This window comes from Acanthaster planci, linkage group LG01 (assembly GCF_054643075.1).
Source record: "Acanthaster planci isolate LZ-2023a linkage group LG01, COTS_SCS, whole genome shotgun sequence".
NCBI lineage: Eukaryota > Metazoa > Echinodermata > Asteroidea > Valvatida > Acanthasteridae > Acanthaster > Acanthaster planci.
The window spans coordinates 24,819,112-24,841,346 of NC_141777.1; the positions used below are offsets into that span (position 1 = coordinate 24,819,112).

Genomic DNA, 22,235 nt, shown 5'->3' on the forward strand with positions numbered 1-22,235 from the left:
TCATTTGACATTCATAAACTGCATTTTCTTGATTTCGGCTGTTTTTCAGGGGTGCTGAGGGTGGCTTGTATGCGTCAACAAAATCTCAACACTATACTTGTTTTGTTTTGCCAATCTGGGCACCATAATTATAAAAGGTCATTAAAATGCCCGATCCTGTAAACATCATGAAATGAAAGCAGAAAAACAAACTGGCTGCAAATTATCTAATGTTAATATTTTTATTCATGATCATCTTTATTTACGTTACAATACATTTGTTCTGCTTTGAAATATGAGCTTAGAATAGTGACGCTTAGTGCAGTAATGACAATCATTAAAATAAATCGACTTAAATTATTAAAATAAACGATAAAATGTACAAGATTTACAAGGATTTTGACAGGAGTAGAATGCGGGAAAAGCTGGCTTACAGGGACAAATCTGAATTAATAGAGTGTACTGTCCACGTACATGGGACTAACCTCAAAAAACGAGGGCTGAAAAAGTACTTAAAGTTTGCTGGCTACATCATATACCATAGGCCTTTACGGGAAAAAATCTAAGTAATTTGTCTCACTAGCCAACCCAGGCTGTGTACCCCGCATATCAGTACTTTGGACTTGGACAACTACATTCTGCTTTGGCCAAATTCTTTGCTGGCGAAGAGATATCTCGTGAAGCCCTTTTCTCTAGGTTACACGGACCACATCAAGGAACAGATGGTCTCAAGCTGTAAAAAACGGCCAACAGGAAGACCGGCGCAACTTCAAGGGTGCACAAGCCTGTTGCCCTGTCGGCTGGATTGTTATAAATAGTGCCAAAGCGCGGGAAAACAGCCATGGAAGCTTGCTCGAGGTATTTGCCTGTAACTTCGTAGAGGGAATCATATCAAGGGTGAACTAATTGGCCAATCCATTTGATCAAAGTCCCTCGAGATGCGGCAGAACGTAAGACAGTTCCACCCCATGTAGAGGTTTTGTATTTTTTAAGAGTGGAATGCAAGCAAGAAACCCACCTCCTAATTGTCCCTACCAATGCGATCAGTATGTCTACACGATGAAAAGAAACCTTTAGGGAGTATTTTTTCTCAAGGTGAATTATAAATTATGAAAGAAGCCAGCGGTAGTGACCAGGTTCGGTATCGAAAATGTTTCGAATGCGATACATAAAAACGGACAGCGGTTGGACCCGAACCGGTATCTTATCTCACTGCAGAGCACTCTCTCAATAAAGTTATTCGTCAGTCTGTCGGTACATGGTGGGTGTCTCGAAATATCAGTGGCCTTGCTTTCCAGACCACGATACACTTCTGTGTTTGAAGACAATCAAACAGTTTATTGAAGAGAAATGGTACTTCAATGATGGGCGAGTGAAATCCACTGCAACTCCTTGGACATGTTACTCTTTCATTAAATTAAAAACAGGGAGAGCAGCGAATTTTCGAACCCACGAAAGGGTCACTCAAAGGTCATACAAGCTGTCTGCCTTAAAAAAAAAAATCATGTTTAATATTCTCTTCTTGAACACCCCCGAACCCTCTGCAATCTGAACAATGACCGAATCGATTGGAAAAATCCCGGTTTACGAGGCCCTCCAATATCTAAAAGACAAGGAACAACTGCAATTGTGCACTAACGTCCAACAAGGAATACATGTATATGAACGGCAGATGAATTTCAAAATCACACCGAGAATGACTTCAATATTGGAGGCCTGACATTTCGAGGACTTCGATACAAAACAACAAGATTAATAACACGTGTGAAAATAAAACGTTACATACGAGGAGAGAAAGGCCCCGTGTAATGTGACTCGTTCCATTATGCAAGGTTGCTATATAAAAACCTGAATAAAGTGAAAGCAAGAGAGCGCTGCATTTAGCTGCAACAAAACCACCTCTGAAAATTGATGGGATGAAAACATGGGTCGACGCATTCAAATTAGAGGCATTTGTATGACTAACCATAACCGAAAACAGGGATAAAATAAAGGCCTGAAAATGAAGGAATAAGTGTGTGGTTGGTATGTTGAAAGCCTGACATTTAGAACTGAATTATCGTTTAAGGTGGCAAGCGAAAATCAGCCCAGTGCCCGGCAAATAACCTTGGGAGGGGGGAGGTCAGTATTAAACTTAAAAGCCACAAGACGATACCCATTTGCAGAATCAGTAATAAGAAATTGGCACATATTTTGTCATCGACACCACGAATCGACACCATCTGCATGGTAGCACATCAACATTTTTGTGCAAGTGACATAGGCTTGTGGCTACGAAGACAATACGGTAATATCACCATCAACATAGACTGAACTTAATATTGACTTTGGCTGGAATCTTTCCTAGACTATGACAGGGCCTTCCCACAAGAACGGCATGGGAATAAGCAGCAGGTGGGTAAACATGCCTACATGTAAAACGCCAGACCAATCTCTGCCTGACTCTATAGAGGGTTTACACGGCCGCAATCTTGCGGGCCAGTGCTTTTGTTCCACAGGGTATGCACAAAGGAGGTTTCCCTGTGGGGGGGGGGGAATAACTGCCCTGCAAGATGGCTACAATTCCAAGCCTCGATAGCACATACGTGTATACATATAAATTCAGGCCACAGTGGCCATTCAGTGAAATGCAATAAAAATGACCAAAACAACAATAGATACATGTACAGAGGGAGCGGGGTGCAATAATCGAGTTTGTAAGGCCAACAATATAGCTGCTTAAAAAACAGGAGACATCCTAGTCGATGTATTCTGAACATCGGCAGCAACATGAATTTAGGAATATATTCACTACAGTTACACTAGCAACATACAACAAAAAATCCATCTCGCATCTCCAACTCAGCTCAACTCAAGGGCAGTGGCGTAACTAGGGGTATTATATCGGGGGGGGGGCACCCGGGGGTGTGCACATTTTTTTCAAGGGGGCACCAAAAGACAATGAGCTGCAGCATAGGTTGTTTATGTATTTCAAATGGGGAGAATTTCCTGGGGGGACACACTGGTACTTATTTCAGCCACTTATTCTGTTATGCGAGTTCACAATCACCAACACAAAAATCCCATAGAAGTGTGGTTGGGGAAAGAGTTTGTTCACTCCCCCCCCCCGTCTTTTTTGGGGGGAACTGAATTTTTTTTCCCCAAAACAACTGTCAATTTTTTCATCTGCAAAAGACCCCCCCGAGAGAGATGATAGTACTGTTTCATGAATGCTGACACTTTCAACTCCTGGCACCTTGCCCACCCCCCTCCCCGTATTGATAAGCCACTGATCCCTCACTAACAAAGAAACAAACTACCCTTTCATGTTGTACATGGGGTTGGGTGGCTGTGGCAAACAAAGTGACAGACGTGATCTTCAAAATCCCAATTTTTGGCACAGTTCAAATTTGCTCAACTCTGATGAAGTTTACCTCTCTTGTGAACCCTGCCCTTCTTAAAGAAGGACAAAGAAAAGAAAACTGCTGGTAGGGAAAAGGCTAAGTAGCAAGTGGGTGTTTCCCTGAATGGATGACCCAATTCACTCTTTAAAAAATATATTTTTTGTCCAACAGGCTATTGCGCGCAACCTAACACGAGGCGTCCCTTGAAGTTTAGACTGTCATGCCTTCACAGCTGCATTAATAAACTTGGACTTTACCTGGAGACAATTAAGAAGTCTCTCAGAGCACCACAATTTGTATCTCATTACATGAATTACCAGTGACAGCAGGACCTCTCCGTCTTTGAACAACAGGTGCAGAGAACAGGTGGGCGTACCTTTCAAATATCCGTAATTACAAGCGCCCGACTCCCACTGTCTCGGCATTATCTGAAGCAAAGTCTTAGTGAGCCCTTAGAAATGACCGAAATTTGATACCGGCTGGAGACAATGGGGTACAGCTCAAATTGCGTGATGTGTTTTTGCTGGCCAAATGTAACAACTGAGAGTGGGTGCCAATCTGACCTGACCGAGCGGCAAATTGTGTGGGGTATTAGAAAAACCAAAAGGAGAAAAATGAGATAACATTTCGATAAGGTAGAGGAGTGAGTTGACATTTGGAACTGCTGGGATTCACATTCAACCGAAACATACTGTTGAAGCAATCAAACTGGAACTCTTCTCCTGGGACTCGGCATGACAGTGTGAGTACACTGTACATGTTTGTGCACTTTACAATGTATCGATTTTGAAATCTGTCAAAGAAAATCAAATTGCAACCTAGCTTCATGATTGCAAATGAGTCCTAAATCCCCAGCCTCTATTGCAGTAGGAACCTTCCCAAATCCTACAGTGCCAAAATAACCAAAAGTTCAAATGAAACTTGTTCCAAGGAAACCCACTGGCACATTCTCTACACACTTTATTTCATCCAAATCATTTCATCCAAACCAGAGCTTGGCTGTGGGTAACTCCAAACATGCAAAAAGAATTCTGGTTAACCTTCTGGTGGGTTTTGAGGGACCTACATGTACATGTAGGAGGGTTAGAAAAAAGGTCGGCAGCCATAGTACAGCACTCGTGCTGAATGCATGGCTGCTTGTGTTGTCACTGTACAGACCTTAGGTACCAAACTGATGGATGACAACGGCACTGACTAGCTTCTCAAGAGCCAAAGGAAGGACACATTACCGATGTGCATAAATTTGTTTGCTCAGGTGAATGGCATGCAGTGTCTGGCCTTGTACAGCCAATTTTCGATCGAATGAGCAAAAACTCTGAATCGTCTTTGAATGGCAGGTGCGTGCAGTGGAGCGCAGGCATTTCACACAACTGGCACGCCATCGTCATCAGCATCTTGAAGTCTTATTACTGAGGGGGTGTCAGCCTGACATATTCAGCCAGTACTTGCCAGTGACGGCGGACAGCGCAAGCATCCACGGAAAAGCGCCACAGTCCCAAGCTAGTGACTCCCACAGTGCATATGCCGTTTCTTGCCCCAGCCACAACCTTGAAATGCAGCTCAGTTGACGAGATTAAGGTGATACCACCAGTGCTGACTTTAAAAGCTTGGCATAGGAGCAGTGAATTACTTCAAGTCAGTATATATATATATGCAAATAAAAGACTTCACAAAAGTCACACTTTGTTAAGTCTATCCACCTCAGCAAGATAAGTGAAGGGTAAACTGGAAAAGTAACACATCATGAAATTTCCAACCCTTGCAAGTTTTTGTCTGCTGCAATTTTGACATAAACAGTAAAGATACCACCGGAAAACACATCAGAAGCAAATACAACAGAAGTAAATAAAAACAAAGACCAGGCAAATTTCAATTCTCAATCCATAAAATTTGACAATTTCAAATTGACTTTTTATCTCCTATAAATGACACGAGGCAGAGAGACATTGTAAACAGTTTGAGGTAAAAACCATCCCGAATGAATTAACTGTTTGGGTGACTGGGTTGAGTGTCTGGGCTTCATTTGTGAGACGGGGCTTCAGGCCACGAATACGACAAATATGACAAAGAAGACGATGAGAACGATAAAGACTTTGACCATGAGCCACCTGTTGGAGGTTACCGACTGGAAATACTTGAGGATCTCGCTGTGGGCTGCCTCCACGTTCATCACCGTGTCTTCAACGTTGTTGTCAATTCTGTTGAGCCAAAGAAAAAACAAGACAGCTTCTGGTGAGTTAGCTGAACAGGAGGGCTCTTTATTAAAGTTTGGCTTATCCTCGTATCGAGGAAATACATAAACTTGTCATTGTCAATGTGGACATGAATAAATATCTAATCCCTCATTTGTTTTGTGCACACGCAAAAACATCTGGAAAGTCTGTGGAGGCATATTGTGTGATGAAATTCAACCTGACCAAGGTACATGGCCTGTTGTGCCTTGTAGTATTCGTTTAGTCGGGGGCTTCAAAGTGCACAGCAAATTAGGACGCTGCAGGGAGAAATGTCCTACTGTTGACTTTCAGGTGCCAGTATTTTGTGGTATTTGGCTGATGAAGTGTAGCCTTTTGAAAGTTTTGACTTTTGGCCTGACATTCATTTCTAACAAGAATCGTTCCTTGAGGCAACATCTCTCATTTTTATTTCTTCTACTTAAAAATCGATTAGTAACATTTTCTCTCAGGTACAGGTACATGTACTTTGGTGAATTTATAATTTGTTTTTCGGGGAGGGGACGGATGGGTGGGGGAATGGTCCAGTGGAATAGTTTTGATGGTTTAAGCTTTGCTGTGACCTCTTTAATATCACTTGCGTACATGAAACTGTACAAAAATGGACATTTGATCACGGACTCAAAAAGGCTGAATTCCTTAGTAATGGGATCCTCCTCCCCCCGTCCCCTATCCTTACCGTTGCACCTGTTCTTCTTGTTCCTTGACCATGTGGGCAAGCTGCTGGAAGATGCCACTCAGCTCCACGATGGTGCTCTCGATGCTGTGCATGGTCTCCTCCCGGCTCTTGATGTAGTTATCCTGCTCCTCAACCAGGGCCATCTGCTGCATGGGGCCACCACCACGGTGGCGGGGGCCATCCATCCCCCCACTCATGTCGATGGAGAAGTCGCCCTTGTGCTCCTCCTGGAGGAGAACTGAACCTCCTGGGGGTATGGAAAACAGTGCCAAAATAACCAAAAGTTCAAATCAACTTATTCAAAATGTGTCCATATTATGCAGTGAGTTTGACAGGTGAGCACAATTGATAGGTAATGACCTTTCTCGCATTTTACTTGAGAGGTTCACCCAATATACTGAAGTTAAATTTGACATTTGGCTATGATTTGACATTTTGTTTTCTGGACAAGTTGTCCAGGTTCAATTTAGAAGGCTGACCACAGTGAACAGGTATTATTGGACATTTCAGTTTTCACTAGACAGGCTGGCTACAATGTAGAGGTTGACTGGATTTTGATTTAAAAATGGCCTTAATACCAACGTTTCAGTGGTTAGGACAGCCATGATATTCAGGTTTCACTGGATTATCTAGATTTTTCTGGTCAGGTTGGCCGCAATATTCGGTTGGAAAGTCAAACTGCGGTTTCAGCCATATCATCAGATTTTTATTTCAAAAGAATTCTTGAACTTCAGTTTAGGATTAACTTTATAACATCTGGCCCTTTCCAAGCTACATTTTCTGCCAGTTAGCTGACATCTTCTATCCTGCGGGGATATTTTTAGGCTCCAAAACAGACACTCAAAAGATCTCAAGGTGGTTTAAAAAACCAAAAACTAAAGGTCAAATGGACAAAATTTGGCTGTTACCTGAGGCACTGATGGCAGATGGTGGAAGACTTGAGGCGATAGGACCCTGGGAAAACTGTTCCCTCCGGTCCTTCTGATCCTTCAGGTTCTACATTCATCAGCAGGGAAGGAGAAAAAAAATCCAGTGAGTAGGCTTTCAATGCACACAAAGAACGTGACAAACAATACGCAAACAATATAGGGAGGGAGATCTCAGCCAAATGCAGTGAGATTAAGAACACATTAGAGAATGATGAGATTTACAGCACACCATCCGTTTGCTTCCCCTCCTTTTCTTCATTTTAAACGCGATAAAATGATGAAGTTACTGGAAGGACAAAGACAGTTTGAAGTGTATTGAACTGACAGGCAAATACGGCCAAGACTCTGTCAGCACATCATCAAGTGTGGCAGCTGGGAAGTCCACAGCCTGGACATACAAGTATTGTATGTGAAAACTGGGAAAACCCATCACATGGTAAAAGTGTTAAAGACAATAGCTTCTGAATCAGTCACACATACATGTACAAATAATAAACATTTTGTCATCTGAGCTCTGACGGCTCTTACAGGTGTATAAGATATAAACATTACTAAAAATTAAAAAATAACTTTCTGGAAAGAGCCCAGTCTCAGTTCTCACAGGATTTGGGGTCACAAATTTGATAACGGGAAAAAAAGAGTGTCTGGAAACACACAACTGCAAATTGGTCAATATGTCGCATTTGGATCAACAGGTTAAACAAAACGCACCAGCTACATTGCAGGAATTCTGACACTTTTTAACAGAGAAGCTAAAACTACTGCATGTGCATTTATTTTACTTCTGGGAGGAAGAAAGTGGCTTTGGAGTGGGACATTAATGTACATGTGCATGTATGATGGGGGTGGGAGGGAGCCGGGAGGGAGTTACCTGTGTTCTGACTTCCAGTACTGTCTTGAAGTCATTGGACATGTTGGCCAGCTTTGACTGCAGTGCCAAAACCACCGTATTGGAATGTGTTTGCATATGGCGGCCATTCTGGGAATTTCGCTGGCGTACAACCTGTATAAAACAGCAATCCATGCAAATCAACACAACCAGACAACTGCAGTACATGTAGTACAACACGGATGGATCCCACGGATCAGAGCAGCTGAGTAAAAAAGAGTTTTACACTGGTGCACACAGCAGTATGAACTGTTCACATGTGCACAAACTAGTGTACAATGTACACGTACATGTACGGTACGGTATGTACATGTACTTACTGTACATTAACAAGTACACATACATGTACATGTACATGCACAGTACAAAAAATGGAAAATCAATTGGTAAATTCAGGCAAAATGTCCAATGAACATGAACATGTAACCAAAACTTCGTTCTGCTACTTGTACATGTATGAAGCTTAAAAGAAGATGTACATGTACCGGTACACGTACACATACATGTACTTCACAAACAACACTGACTTTGTTTCAATTTCGCTACTTGTGTACATGTACATGTATCCATACCAGTAACAAGTTAAAAACGAATAAACCATAATACTGTGAAATCCATGGTGGAGGACTATTACACCTTAACCCTAACCGTGCTGAACCCAACAAGGTTATAGAGGATTTCAATGGTCCCTAGGGGGTTAGGGGTACCCTGAATTGACCATTTGGTAATTGACATGTTTTCATGTATGCAGAGAGAAGAAATCCATTGACATTCAATTGAATTTACATTACATCCTAACCCCAGTTTAGGCATCTGGTACCCAACGAGTGCATGCATTTGAAAATCTTGGTATGATTTGGGCTGGTACTGAATATTTCATACAAATGTGCTCACAGTGTAGAGAAGTTGGGTATGGAGCATTGATTGGAAGGACGGGCTGACAACTTGTACATGTAAATTCATTTTGAGTCCGAATATGGGCATGATTTTACGTGGCATGCATTTCAATTGGATGCAAAATCGAGGATTACGTTCTGTAAGCAGGTACATGAAGTGCGTCATTTCAACCTTCAAATGCAGAGTACACGTGCCAAGGTGAACACGACGAAAACAACGTTTTTGAAAAATCGAACAAACTAAAGAGAAGTCTTTTCAGTCTCCTATTTGGCAGGAGGAAAGCAAAGCATCCATGTCTTTGGTTTTCAGGATGCAGTCACCTATGGTTCTTGGCATTTTTCTCCATTCTCATCCAACCAAGCATTCTCATGGGCTGATGCACACTTGTGTTCTATCAAGATAAACATGCAGTCTTTTCTAAACAGCACGTAATACCTACATGTACATGTCCATGTACTAGGCAACTGTTTAACAAAATAATACCATATCGATCTACCTGTATGAAGAGCACACTATTCATCTACATGTACAATGTAGTTCATATTTCCTTTTTGGTCTTTTTTGAGGAGGGTGGTCTTTAGAAATTGCTAATAAAATTAGAGATATTTTTAAAATTGGGTGCACTGATCAAGGTTCAAGCCTGATGCATTTCATGGAAATGGTTCCGGTCTTTGTTGTGCAGAGGAAGTCTCAAGTTATACACTGCTCGCTGGCAAGAAAAAGGCTGAATAGCAAATCTTCCTGTTATCTCATGCCTGGATTTTATTAAAAGGATCACACGTTTTGCGGGTCACAATCAGCGGTTTTCAGGCAGGAAACTTGAGGCGCAGCTCCAAAAGGAGACAGAGAGAAGTTCCAACTCGGCTGTCTCGGTTCGGCCAGACAAAGGATTGGGTGCAAAGTCAGCAAACAGCTGTGCGCGTCTGTGCTCTCACACTGAGAAAAAGCCCATTGCTGGAGTCTTGGGGGGAAGTGGATGATCAATTCACAGAGTTCAGACTGTAGGAATGTTCCGACAAGAGCTACCCGGTACAGGATGAAAGTAGGGTACCAGCTAATGATGATAAAAGCATGTGCACAGTGCAGAGTCTAATCTACACATACTGAATGAACAAAGTGACTTATGCTGTATAATATGAGAAACATCCTCAAACATGTCAAACGTGTTGGGATTTTGCAGGAATTTCCGCTGTGAGATGTGCAAGCATGTATGTACATGCACCGGTAGTATGTACATGTATGTGGCAACAGTCCAAACAGTGACCACTCCAAACAGGCTAAGGTCTGAATTTCAATTTTTAACATCCTTTTGAAGTCAAATTACATGCATATGTACCAGTAACTTGGCTTTAGTGGAATTTCCTTCCCATTTTTCCCATTTACTGTGGTCAGAATTTGCAAGTTGTAAACTTAAAAAACTAAAATATCATAAAAGTGGGCAGATACATGTACATTGTAAGAGGATCCACAAATCCAACTTGGTGCCGGCTGCAAGTTAAACGTGTATGCTTCAAGGAAGGCTGCTATTTTTTATGAATTTCACAGTCGGCTTTTCACATCTTGTGAATAAAGAAATCTTTCAAAGAGAGAAAATCCTGCATGCAATTTGACATTTTTGCATTGTACATGCTGGACATGAACATACCGGTATGTACATGTACAGAACCATACATTTACATGTACGAGTATACATGTATATGTATGTGCGCAAAGTTATGCGAGCATATTTATAAAACATCTGCAGTGACATTTGCCACAGCTTCATATCAGGCAAACTGAAATTGCAATTCATTGGGATCATCCAATTGAAGCCTGTTTTGATGCTGTCACACTATGGCTCTGCAATTATACAACTGTTTCATTATTTCAGGGCCAACACGCCTGCACACATGTACGTGAGCACTGAGCTTCCTCGTACGTAACTGTGATTAAAAGAGGTCAGACAGAGTGACTTGGAATCACCTTTCTATCAACAATGTTGATCATCACATACGATAAAATTGAACCCTCCCAATTTGAACAGGAGTAAGTTCCTGATGAATTTCAGGCAGATGGCCGCGGTCATTTTGTAGAGAATGACATCTAACTTACATGTACTTTATCCATTTTTTCCCTGTTATGGCCGCACGGTCAAGAAACTCTGGGGGAGCGAGAGCCGCATTGTGACATCATCAAATTTTTAGATTTGTTTGCCGCCCTCATTAATGCACTGTTTTCCTCTCAGCATTCTCGTAGTGGAAATGAACTCCCAAAACGACAATTTTTTTTTTTTTCAATGCGAAGAGAAGCTGCCACGTTAGTCATGATATGGGTAATAATTACTACATGTACATACTGGAAGGCAGATGACACTGAATTCATAGAGTGACTGAAGGAACTACTGTCAAGCCACACTAGGCATCAGGTGCTCAAAGGTACAATGTGAAACATTAAACTCAACTTTGAAGAGAGGAGGATTTTAAGGATGTGTTTGGGGCACCAGAACTCTAAAGGTTATGAGTAGTGGTGATATTCTCACATGACAAGCTCCCACGCAGTTTATCTGACATTTAACAATGATTGACTGCTCCAAGTATGATGAGAGATATAATGTTTTAACATCCAATGGACCCCTCCCCCTTCCCCAGCAAAACCAAGGGTGCTATGACTCCACAAGGGTGTTAACTACTTGGTGCCGGAATTCCCGGTACTGGGTACCTTGGGTTTGTACGGATAGCCAGGGTGCCCGAAATAGGACAAATGAGCTGGGCCTTATTGCAGAGGACCTTACTCGGAACAAATGACCGAGCTCTTGGGAATTGCCATCATTTTTCAGCTGGCATTAGCACATCCATCATTGTTTTGAAACAGTATACAAGTGTTTGCGGCATTCAGCACCCGCGGATTATCGGCGGGCACAAAAGTGCTCCAGCACTCTAACGACGAGTGATACAGTACCACTGCACACTAATCTGGCCACATTTGAAAAGACATCACTGCCATTCAGCAACGCACTCGGCCAACTTCAGGAACAAAGGAAATTACGCAACACAGGGACTAGTCTGTGACATCACAATGTGATGTCACTGGTATGCGATGTCCAACTTTGAGGGTAACATTCCTTTTATTGTCCAGTCACATAATCGGACTTGGCCAATGAAATTCAGTATTCAAGACAGAGGTACATGTTTAACAATTTGTGAGATTCAGGAATGGCAAAGAGTGTGGATTTACTCACCTGTTGCAGTTGTCCAATTTGTTTGTTCAAGCTGTTGATGTCCTGTTTGATTATATAGGTCAACTCCTGGATCTCAACAGATTTATCGTCAAATAGAGATTTCCTCTTCGCCACTGTTGCAAAAATATTGGGAATGTATCATTTTAGACAAGCATGACAAATATGAAAACGTGAAAATGAGCCCACCTCTCACTCTGGTGACTCAAATGAAATTGAGTGACCAATTGTGTGACCAACATGAACACAAACATTGTGAAGAGCCAGCTGACTAGCAATTAAAGCTTGACCCGAAGATGCAGTTGTACATTTTAGATGAGCTATTAACCGAATGATACTGCCACTGAAAATATGGGTTTTCACAACAGTGTGCTTCCAAGAGTTCGCAATGCATTGACCAATCACAATGCACAAAATCTGTTGACCCTTTCCAAATGTGCACTGTGTAGACAGATTTCGTGCATTGTGACTGGCCAACGCGTTGTAAACTCTTGGGCATGCACGATTGTGAATTGCCGGTATTATGTGTGGTAATGAAATAAATACTTATGAAAGTTCCATCTGCCTTACAATAAATTTGAGTTTAGCGTGATTGTTTAGCATGTTTAGTATGACCAAGGTACATGTACAAAGAACTGGGTTCCACTGGCGGCAGATGCTCCTTCCTCCATGGTTGCATTGGCTGTGGCAAAATGCTCACTTCCTTTCCATACTAAGCCTAAACATTTGTCATCGAAACAGTAAGGACAGTTACACTGGCCTGATGACAAGTGTTAGAACCATGTCAACAAACTCCAACTAATGAGCATGAGGGCTTAAAACTACTGCCCTTAATCTGTTTATTGCTGAATTTGTATCTTTTAAATCATGAATACCGGTACGTACATTATAATGAAAATGACAACAAAATCAACAAAACCAAAACCACACGCGCAACCAAAACATGCTTTTTATAGGTTACAGTTTCGACTGGTAACTAATCAATTTGCCCTTTGTGCAATTATTAAATTTTAATTATTTTATTTATGGCTGAGCCTTGTTTGCCCTGCATGGCAACAGGCGTTGAATTGGCATTGTCAATGTGTTTTATGTACATGTCGCTTTAACAGAGTATGTCTGATGTCTTTTTTTTTCTTCTTGGCAAGTAATTGGTGGGCTTTTAGTTTGACAATTGTATTTAATGTGTGTCAAGTGTGTGTGGATAATTTGTTATAATATTTATTTGCTTTTATAACATGTTTTATTTTGGTAATGTGCTTTTATCCAGTGGAGTCAAATTTTGATGTTTTTTACATGGACAATAAATTTTAATAAATCAAATCAATCAATCAATTGAACAGAATTAATTAAGCTAGTTCATGTAAAATACTAATTAAAATATTCCCACTAATACTACTGACTAAAGTAAACAATATAATGCATGCCAACACAGACAGCACAAAGTTACAAAAATATTGCTATTTTCCTGTCTGGTTCATGTAAAATACTAATTAAAATATTCACACTAATACTACTGACTAAAGTAATCAATATAATGCATGCCAACACACACAGCACGAAGTTACAAAAATATTGCTATTTTCCTGTCTGGTTCATGTAAAATACTAATTAAAATATTCACACTAATACTACTGACTAAAGTAATCAACATAATGCATGCCAACACAGACAGCACAAAGTTACAAAAATATTGCTATTTTCCTGTCTGCCTAGATGTGTACTTGTACCTGGATAATTTTGTAGAGCAGTGGAGTGAACACAAAATCATATTTAGAATCCACAGTACATGTGTCTGCAAATACATGTACATGTAGTCTGCCTGTGATTATGACTGTTTCAGGCTTTGCGAGGAAACACATACATGTATGTATACATGTACATGTCTGTATTTGTCTATATAGACATCTCCAGTTCATTGCAAAATGCAGTAAGGTGACCTTCAAGCTCGGGAGCTTTTGACTTTGATGCATGCATGTACATGTATGTATATTTACAAAGTACAGTAACAGCTTGTTAGAAGCATTGTCACTGGATGGACTCATACATTTACTTATCAACTGAGTCAATGTAAATTGATTCCAAGTTATTGCTTCAATAGTATTGAGTACATGTAGTTCATTTCATCTGGAAAGTCCACTTGCAAGAAATAATTATAAATATTTCTACACAGCAACTACAGCTGCCAATTTCTCTTCTAAAACTCAAGATTGTTTCTCAGAAATTGAGATTGCATACGGTACATCGTATCTCTTAAATGGCAAAATGAAGAGCTGCACTAGACACTATATAGGACACTACATACATGTACATATACAGGTACACTGTACATGTACATGTCTACAATTGCCACACTCACTACACGGGTATATGTCTGTCTACATGTAAATGACACAAGTATGAGTGAAGCAAATCAGAAATACATGTAGTTTCCAGCATGTCCAAGATTAAGGATTAAAGGATTTAAATCCAATTTTAACACTGAAGGAATGACAAACAAATCACTGTGTAGCAGAAGCTTTGGAGACCCGGGGCAGGCAAACTGCAGGGGAGAGCAGGCTTCGCCTAATCATCCAAGACGCATTACAGGTTTCCAGGTTTTTCGTAACCGCAGGTGAGCTGGATTCAGCGGGTCAGTTTGTTTGGACTGACCTGAACAAACACAACAAAATCGCTACAATGTACTTATGCACGCCTGTCTTATACGCCTTAACTCCTCTCCTCCGGAGGTATGGAACTGCAAAGCATCGACCACAAAAACACCAATGCCTTTTCTGTGTGGGCACTAAAAACGCTTTAAATACACTGTCCACGTACAATGTACATGTATATGAAGCTCCATGCTTTAAGGCACTAGAACTGTGTATAACACAATCTTGCAACATGTCTTCTTACACAGAGTTGGCTGGGTACACTGCAAGCGTTCCCAAGTAATCCCCAAAGTAATCCCCGTATATGTTTTGTACACACAGAATGTCCAGGAGGTCTGTGGAGGCAGGCCAAGTGTTCATCATGTTTATTTTGAACATGACAGCTGTTCATGGTCTGCTACTGTAACAAATTACATGTACTTTGAGGTGGGACCTCGGGTTGTTCCAGAATATGACAATGTGGTGAGAAATACTGCACAAATATTGTTCAAGGACTCACAAGAATTAATATTTTTGGTACTCGTATTTGGCTATATTGTGACTAATATACGTGTACTGTACATGTACATGTAGGTAAATGAATTTTTCAGAAGTAAGGTTTATGGAACAGAAAGTAGGGTTCCTGTGGGATTAACCTGTTACACGCAAATTTGAAAATGCTCTGCTCCCTTGATTGAATTATTTTCCAGTTACGAGAAATATACGCTTGCATGAAGACAAAGTTATTTGGACCTTTAATGCTGACTTTCAAAGTGCTTGTAACCAAACATGCAGTTTACATGAGGATATCTGATACCTAACGTGAGCCTCGGCGCGGCTACTTACATGTACGTGTGTGAACATGCGGCGCTCAGTACAAGAGAAAGATACATGTACATACCGGTATGTATGTTATAGTTCATGATGGTCTGGCATATGATTTTAGTGAATGAGACAATCATGGAATCCACAACTGGTCACATTGTCAAAACAGAAATTCTTCTAAAGCCTTATGGAATCTACAAAATGATAAATGAGAAATGATAAAATGAGACATCCATTCAATGATGTCTCTTTACATGAAGTGCCGCAATCAAATGGACAAACCAAACTCAAACGTGTGAAACCCATTGGAAAAGCTAAAAAGCCAACATGTAACATATTTAAACCAACGTTTACTTCTCACGTGGGCCTACACAAATGCATACACCATGCACAGTTCTTAATTTTTAAACATGAATATCTTCAAGCCATTTGATGTTACTTCTGACAGATGGAATCAAGACAGAGATATACAGGAAAGCTCAAGTCTACTGGGTTCCTCTGCTCATTGCAGCAATTTGATTATTTAAAGCAAGTGCATCCCACGTTTCAACGCTGAATTAGGACTAAGTGCTCTTGGATTTGAATATTTGAATATTATAGGCGACACAAGAGAGATATTCCTCGGTAAGGGGAACCTCCATGTCAAAATCAAACTTCTAAGAAGAGATCTTGGCCAGAGCAAGGCAACGAAGGTCTCTGGCTTTCTTGTCATTCCTTGAGGGATTTTTAGCAGAAAGTAAACTGAAAAATAAGAAAAAGTAATTGCTCGGATGGAGAGGATGATCTGTGCCAAGAAAGGTACCGTAGGACAAAGGCAAGGCAGCCAGGAATGGATCTGAATACCTGATTCCTAGATTTTTATTATCAAAAACAAGGCAGAAACAACATGCCCCTTCAACTCTGTCACGGGCCATAAAGATCAAGTGCAAAGGACCCAGGTGGAAAATACATTACAGATTATCTGGAATATTTCAGGAATGATGAATATAGACTAGCCAAGTCAGTTGAAAAGGAGACATTCAATCTCTGTTGACAGCAAGCCATTGACACTTTCAATGTTGGAATGCAGACAGGAGTGGATGAGGGTTCTGATGAAGGTGGGGAATTTGAAACAAAAAACCACGCATGAACTCCAAACTGCATACACAAAGTGTACAACCAGCGGTGGGTGGGTGGGCATCTCTGTAAAGTGAGGTGGTAACTGAGTACCACCTTGAACGAATGGTGGCATTTTTCAATGTTCACAATACACGTATAGTATGTGCAGGGAACTATTTGGAATGTGTGGTTTGTACAGTGTATCCACGCACATGTACTGGTACATACATGTACCGGTACATTTATGCATTCCTTTGAGTCCTAACTGAATTTAGAGCATGGAGAACACTGAGATTACACCTTGCCTCAACCCAATCCCCAAACAGCATGTCTTAAAGAGTGACACCCGGTGAGAAATGTTTCAATTCTGCTTACTTTACATTAATCTAATTCTGCGAAGAATTAATTCACTCTGCTTTGAAACTCCAGAAACATCTACACATGTGGAATGACACAGTCCTGTACCTGTGTACAGGTGTATCGGTTGCTAAGATAATTCAAGAGAAAAACCTCATACTTACATATTGTCAGTTTTTCTAGTTTTGTGAAGGTGTTTGTGATGTCTTTTCCAATTTGTCTGAAAAAAAGGATACAAGTAAAATGACATTTACATTTAAAGAAGCATTAGGCCAATATCAGCACCCCTGAAGATTGAGAAAAGATCAATGAAGCAAAGCTATGAGGTTGCTGTGGTTCAACAGAGGGCGCTGTTGACGAATTTATGATCATCACAGGTCAGTAAGACAGGACTGTGTCCACTACTAAAAATAATGAATTCCCAATTTGTAACAAAATGGGACAAAAGTTGTCATCAAGCCTTTAAACTGACCTCATATCTGAATGGGTGTGCAAGAACTGGGCTTCCTGTATGTTAATGGCACAGGGCTACTGGTGCTTATACATGTACATAAAATATCAAACTAAGGCATTATCTTACTGTGTACAGTCAAGCATGCTGGGCAAGGTATGTGCACCGACTTGGAAAGCTTGAAATAGTGTGGCTAAATGTAAATGTATATAATGTACATGGGAATTTGTACTCTATACACAGATACTGCAGTGCCACTGAAGCGCACAGAAACTACATGTACTTATCAGTAAAAGAGCATTTCATTTTGCTCTGCCTAATCAACCGAAACACATTCCGATGCATACCTGTAGAATATACATGTGCATATATGTACACAAACACATGTTCGTATACTGTAGCACATTATTCAAATCCACTCATTCTTATCTTAATCAATTCCTAGAAACACACACAAACTGTCTACACCCGGGACAGTTTCAAAGTTTCTCTAAAAATGAGAAATAAGTGCTCTTTTGAAGTTAATATACAATGAAGCTCTATGATTAAATGTAATTGGAATGTGCTCGACAAGCATTTTCAGTGGAATTTTTTTTTTTTCAATTTCATGTGCACAAACAACCAGCATAAATTTTTGGTTTTGGAAAGGCTAATCCAGATGAACATTTTCAAATTGACAAAGCATTCCCAACCACTTCACTTACTTGGCAATTAACATGAACTCGGTGTGTTGATTTGTCTTTGCATTGGTTCGTCTGTTGGCTGCCACTCCATTGCCCTATGGGAAGAAGAACAAAAAATATGACAGCTTGCTCTAGAAAAATTTGTTCATCAACAATTCTACACTTTTGAACTTGAACATCCCAAATTTGGAAGGAAACTGATGGAATACGTGATCGTTTTCAGCACGACACCACCTTTAATGACATACATATACAGCTGCAGTAATGTCAATTTACCAGGAGGGGCATTGAGGCTGAGAAAAAAATTCTGGGGCCTGAGTTTATTTCATTTTCTTCTTTTACAGGAAAAAAGGAAAAAATCTTCATTTTCATTTGTGCTGTACACATGTACATACGTACATGTAGTCTCTTATCCAATGTAGTTTCACAGTAGTGCGCCTCCAACAGTTTGCAACGCGTTGGCCAATCACAATGCGTGAAATCTGTCAACCCAATACGCGTTTGGAAAGGGTCGACAAATTTTGCGCATTGTGATTGGCCAATGCGTTGCAAACTCTTGATAGTGCACTACCGGTAAATATATTTTGAATCGCCCGTATTCCCACTGCAGTGTTGCATATATTTTTCACCAGGTAAACCCAAACTTTTTGTAAGTTTGATGCAAGGGATTTGTTCTTACAAAATGTATGGCATACATGTACACAGGTGCATGCACAGGTTGTCATTTACATGTACATGTATGCTGCCACAAATACATGTAGGATTTGTGTGTATCCGATCGCTCTCGTGAACTCCATGTCTAAATGACTTCTTTTCTTTTACCCTTTGGTAGAGAAAAACTTTAAAAACTTCCTTTCCAAAATTTGTATTGAGGCCTCAAACTGAGCCTGACCCTTACACATACATGTAAGTACGGTAAGGTCTGATTCTGTTTGCTTGAACAGTGTACGTACATGTATGCAGACTGGGAGCTGGTGTGCAGAAACAAATATCTGTAATCTTTCTGATAAAATTATCCAAAACTTGTCATGAGACAAACACAAAGCTTTTCACCAGTTTAAAGTCTCAATTTAATTTCTGAACTAAAGGTATCTTTAATATTTTGTGACAGTGACGCCAAGTGATTCCAACTTGAAGTCTCCAGAACCAACCAAGTGCACGTCTAGTTGAAAAGACTGACCACTCAATAGCCTGGTGGTACAGCTATGGAGAGAATACATAAAGAATTGAGACTACTGTAGGTAATGGTGCCAGTCTATTTCTTTTGACAAGTTGATTGATGCAGCACCTACATGTATGGGTTTTATACTGATTTCAAGCACACATCTCGTGTTCCATGTTTTTGCCTATTGTATCTGAAGTTCTGGGACTCTCATGCACAGTACTAACATGACTAAGAGGCCCAAATGTTTAGGGCTGGTATTTCTGCACTCTTGATGTAAGTATGAGCTTCGGATAGCCTATTTTATCCATGTGGGAATAATTTGCTTTTACAAGCAACTGTGGTCCTTTAGTAGGAACTCATCGTGAGCATGTGCAGGTTTCAACACGTACATGGGCTGCACTGAGCATGTGCGACCAATGTCTGGTTGAATGCATGTGCGCACTTTGATTATGCCAATGAGGGAGTGCTTAGAATTGAGAGCAGATAAAAAAAAGAATTACGCACATGGACTTGTCTTGACTGCAGTGACTTGATGGCCGAGTTGAACTCCTGTGTTCTATCTCGGCAGGTCATCTCTTGCTGCTCAAACGGGGCTGTGAGACGACCGTTTTCCTGCTCAACGCTATGTGTCGTTACTGTCCAGTTACTATGTGCAGGATACTGTTGCTGGTTCCAACCGGTGTCATTGGTGTGTCTACGCCTTGCCAACATTTGTCAATCCTGACATGCTACTGGGACTACAGGCACGTGTAACTGAAAATAAAAAACCCACACAAAAAAAACCTGTTGTGACGCCGTCAATATTCTCCCTATGTGTGTACAGTTTGAATCGCACAAACATGACAAACTTGACTTCGAGCTTGACGTTGGGAGAGTTTCTGATTTGAGTGGGAAATTTCTCTTTTCTTCTCAAATGTTAACAAACCTTACAACAATCACTAGAATCTCTAATTCCCACTGACTCCTACAATTGGGCAGTTCAGGACTGTTTTACGTGTGAAATCTAACACTTTGTTGGCATGCGCTGAGCTGTTAGTTTTTCCAGGGTCAATGACTAGGGTTTGACCCTGTCCAACCAATGACCGTGCTTGCTCCGCATCTTGGTTTGACCATTTTCGGTGGCAGGGGGGATTTTTTAAGTCGTGCAGTCTGTCACGGCTACACAGCACAGCACATGTTGCGTGAAAACATCACAAGATGTCATCCCCGCCACTGCAAATGGTCGAACCAAGATGCAGAGCAAGTGAGATCATTTGTGGGCTCAACACATGCGCAGTCTGACAAACACAAATGGCATGAATTAATTAATTATGCAAATATCATAATTGTCTTAACATGTACAGATCTTTGTGCATCTCTGAAACCAGATTCAAGAGATATGTTCAGCATTTTGTCAATTTATCTTTTTCAGCCAAATATTTCTCGCAATGTATGATTGGCACTCAATAACGGCTGCGTCGCATCTGAACTCCTGGTGCTGTATTTGCATAATGTGAGGTCACAGTTTAGGGGTCACAAACTTGATGCCATGATGATTCGAGCTGTCAACGTCAATATGGATTTCAAAAATTAGTTGCAAATTTCTCAAAAAGTAGGAGGTAAGATTACGTAGTGAAAGATTGATTTAGAAGCAGAGAGGGTATGGCATACATTGTATTTCGAGCAACTCCAATCGTGAAAATGCTTTTATTTCGAAGCGCTTGAAAAAGTCAACAAAAATTCGGTATACGGGCATATCGCTGTAGGGGAGAGCAGCGTACCGTTGGCCACATGAAGCACATTTGATTTAGCCTTGGCCTAATACACCAGCATGTTCTGTGAATCAGATCACCACAAAAATCTGATTCTAAAACATCAAAGTCACACCGAGTGTGACGGAATAGTGACTTAGAGTTCTCGAAGTAGGAAGTACGTACACTGTATGTGCAAATACGCCATGCACGCGACCTGCGAAAGGTGCCCACACAAGTGTTAGCCCGATTCTCTGCCTGCGTCTCAACGGCTCTTCCATGTCAACACTTCTAAACTGCTGCCAAAGTTTTGGAAGAGCCCATTGGTACATGTAGTATCTTATCGCTCAGCCCATTTATTACATATGTCTTGACATGGAACAGCCGTCGAGATGATGAGGGGTCAAGTGACGTATCGTTCAACGATCTTATTTTAAAGATGGTGACTGAGAGAGCGAGCCCATAGATTGAATGGATCAAGGCAAAAAGACTGGAAAATACCTCAATAACGTGAGTGAAATCATTCAATAAATGGTTTTTAGAAAGCGGAAAGGTCAAGAATCATGTTCGTGTGCAAATGAAATTGCACCCACGATGATAAGTGGGTGCACCGAAATGTTCAATACGCCGACACGAAATTGCGCATACGGATGTGTGGCTAAGGATGGATCGGGAGTGAGACTGAGAGTCGGTGCCACACTAGTGCCAGTAGTGGGGCTAGCCTAGGCTACTCGGACTCCGCTCCGATCATGCCGATCGTCGGTTAATCCTCACTACAGTAGCATGTTTTGAGATAATAAACCACAGAAACCCTATTTAATTAATCAAAGCTTACCTACGAAAATACACCAAATGGTACCCACAAATGCTCGACGAAGTCGTAAGTTTCGAAAAAACAAAAACAGCAGGCAGGAACTAGGAAATTCATGTGTCGGATATTTAACACGTCAGAAACAGGTAACTAAGTTCAAAAAAATCGATTATTCTTTATCGACAATAGAAGTACTATTAACACTAGATGTAGCCGAGGTGAACATCACAAAAATCGATACCAAAACTTATTTCAGTATACTCGATACTAAAAGTATCGACTATATG

General features: G+C 40.8%; 1 protein-coding gene across 1 annotated transcript; it reads right to left on the reverse strand.

Annotated features, from left to right (window-relative positions):
• Positions 1 to 196: 196 nt before the first annotated feature.
• On the reverse strand, positions 197 to 22,125 carry stx5 (syntaxin 5). Its single transcript, XM_022252986.2, has 9 exons — positions 21,973 to 22,125; positions 19,912 to 20,160; positions 18,264 to 18,337; positions 17,273 to 17,328; positions 12,205 to 12,317; positions 8,073 to 8,204; positions 7,181 to 7,268; positions 6,273 to 6,519; positions 197 to 5,560 (listed from the first exon to the last, which is right to left on the reverse strand). The coding sequence occupies exons 2-9, from the start codon at positions 20,116 to 20,118 to the stop codon at positions 5,401 to 5,403; spliced, it is 1,077 nt and encodes a 358-aa protein (XP_022108678.1). The 5' UTR covers positions 20,119 to 20,160; positions 21,973 to 22,125; the 3' UTR covers positions 197 to 5,400.
• Positions 22,126 to 22,235: the final 110 nt, after the last annotated feature.